Source organism: Cebus imitator, unplaced genomic scaffold (assembly GCF_001604975.1).
Source record: "Cebus imitator isolate Cc_AM_T3 unplaced genomic scaffold, Cebus_imitator-1.0 Scaffold51, whole genome shotgun sequence".
NCBI classification, from domain to species: Eukaryota; Metazoa; Chordata; class Mammalia; order Primates; family Cebidae; genus Cebus; species Cebus imitator.
Window position 1 is genome coordinate 10,237,613 of NW_016107366.1, and position 2,294 is coordinate 10,239,906.

The following is a 2,294-nucleotide window of genomic DNA, read 5'->3' on the forward strand; positions in this document are numbered from 1 at the left end:
TTAGACGTTGTTCGCTCTTGTTGCCCAGGCTGGAGTGCAATGGTGCGATCTCGGCTCACGGTGTGTGAGCCACCGTGCCCGGCCTAAAACAATCATTTTAAAAAATAATTGTCATAAATAAATGTCAAAACCAGGTCTTTTAACTAATATGATCGAGGTGAAACGTCAAGTTAGATATCCCCTAATTAGCCTTCTGAGTCCTCTAACCTGGCACACTCTATCTCACTGTTGGGAGATACATGGGGGCAACAACCTTTCAAACGCCGGAAAATATAATTATCTTTAGAAATCACCAAGATAAATGTGATCAGGCCGATGCGGAACAGGTTCAAGAGACTGTAAATGTGGGAGGCCAGGTTTCGCGACTATTAAACCAGGTGGCTTTTTACTGCAGCATCTCCAGGACAAGTACGAACGAGACTACAGTACGGCACACAATGGGATCATGCTTGAGGCACCCATGGGGCAAAGTAGAAGCAGCAGCAGCAGCAGGAAGCAGCGGGTAAGGAGAGGGGATGCCTGTGTGCCCACGTCTGAAGATAGAAGTAAGCCACCTACTCACACTCGTACTTCCTATTGACTGGCGGATACTTGGCCTTGATCGCCTTCTGTTCCTCAGTCAAATTGTAATCTCTAACATCTTCCTCTTCCTGCGCCATGACTGCTAGGATTAGACACTCTTACTTCCGCCCTTCATCTGCGGGACTTCGGCTCCTGCTACTACTTCCGCTCTAGACTCCGCCCCTTGGCAGACACTCTTAAAGGGCCACATACCGTTTTCAGACTTGACAGCCGACCTACTATAGTCCCTACCCTGCCGCTTGGATGAGAAGTTTAAAAGGCCAAAACCCCATCTTCTGCGCTTCCTTCATTACTAGTTCCTTCTAAAAACTAAGGAAAAACATTTGAAGGGCCCCTTGAATGAAACCCTTCTGGGTCTGAATGGTGAGGTTCTTTTCTCCCTCTCACCCCGAAGATTGATCATTAGACCCGAAGACATTCTGATTTTTCATCTCAGTACTCTGAAAGGGTCGTAAGCTTAACAGCCTTCAAGAAAATGGCTGCCCTCGGGCCGCGGGAGTGTGTGGACTAAACGTCTCACGTGATCCTGGCCGGGAGCAGTCCCGTCAACCCCGGCGCTCGCAGTCGCTAGAAGTCTGCTCTGGCAGGCGTGGGGGGAGGGGCGGAGAGCGCGCCTCGGTCCCGCGGTAAGCTACTCCGCACGTCTGGATAGGTCGCTAACACGGCTTCCCCGCCCACCTGGCCGTTAGGAGCACTCCGATTGGCTGGTGTTGGCGCGAAGGTGCGCGAGTCGGCCCTCACGCAGGGGGCGCAGGAAACAATAGAGGCCCCGCGCGTAGAGCGAGCGCTTGCAGCCTCCCCGCCCCTCCCGCAACGCTCGACCCCAGGATTCCCCAGGCTCGCTTGCTCGCCATGGCCGACAAGGAAGGTGAGGGTACTGGGACCGCCCGAAGAGGGCAGGGGGAGCCGGGACTGCGGCGCGGCCTCGACACGGCCTAACAGTGAGGGCAGGCCCGAGTTTGCAGAGTGCAGTCTTCGGTACCGAAGGCGTGAGGAGAGAACTCCTCTCGGGGCGGGCTAACGGCGCGCCGGTTCCGTAGGACCGACGTCTGTCGCAGCTGGTGAAGCCGGCGGTGGGATCCCCGGCGGGGTGTTTGTTCCTCCTCCCGCCCCCGAAGTCGGTCTCTCGGCCTCTGTCCCGATCCTCGGGACGCCGCTTCCTATCTACAAGGCTTGAAGCTCCGGCCTCTTCGTCGGGCTTGCGAGTTTCTGCGCGCGCGAGCGTGCTCGGAGGGCCTGGCGCCGTGGCCTGGAACGGCTAACGGAGTGTCTGGCGGGCATGGCCCGAGGAGTTCCAGCGCCGCGAAGGTGGAGTGTGGGTGCCCCCGCCGTGGGGATTTAGACAAATCCCCTCCATTTCAGAGTCAGGTTGTAGGAGTCATGCCGGTAGCTTTGCAGATGTTTATTCGGCTTCCGTTTGTTTGCTGACTTAATCTGTTTAAAAAATTTTAGCAGCCTTCGACGACGCAGTGGAAGAACGAGTGATCAACGAGGAGTACAAAATATGGAAAAAGAACACTCCTTTTCTTTATGATTTGGTGATGACCCATGCTCTGGAGTGGCCCAGCCTAACTGCCCAGTGGCTTCCAGATGTAACCAGGTGACATGACTCTCCTGAACGTTATTTTGATGTGTCTTCAGTGTAGATTTCTCATATTGATTTTCTGTTATCCGTTCTTCAGTCACCCGGAGAGGCCATGTGATCAAAACCT

General features: G+C 54.7%; 2 protein-coding genes across 3 annotated transcripts in view; one reads left to right on the top strand and one right to left on the bottom strand.

Annotated features, from left to right (window-relative positions):
• Window positions 1-720, bottom strand: part of ZBTB8OS (zinc finger and BTB domain containing 8 opposite strand) — a 28,306-nt gene extending 27,586 nt beyond the window's left edge. The window contains exon 1 of one of the 2 annotated variants that reach the window (XM_037738265.1): window positions 563-679. In XM_037738265.1, coding sequence (XP_037594193.1) covers window positions 563-659 — 97 coding nt within the window. In that variant the 5' untranslated portion in view covers window positions 660-679. Of the gene's footprint in view, window positions 1-562 lie in introns of both variants that reach the window. The other variant, XM_037738266.1, reaches the window with a different exon arrangement.
• Window positions 721-1,281: 561 nt separating this feature from the next.
• The window catches only part of RBBP4 (RB binding protein 4, chromatin remodeling factor), a 25,082-nt gene continuing 24,069 nt past the window's right edge, over window positions 1,282-2,294 (top strand). The window contains exons 1-2 of the mRNA XM_017527728.2: window positions 1,282-1,450; window positions 2,035-2,182. Of these exons, the coding sequence (XP_017383217.1) occupies window positions 1,435-1,450; window positions 2,035-2,182 (164 nt within the window). The 5' untranslated portion in view covers window positions 1,282-1,434. The remainder of the gene's footprint in view (window positions 1,451-2,034; window positions 2,183-2,294) is intronic.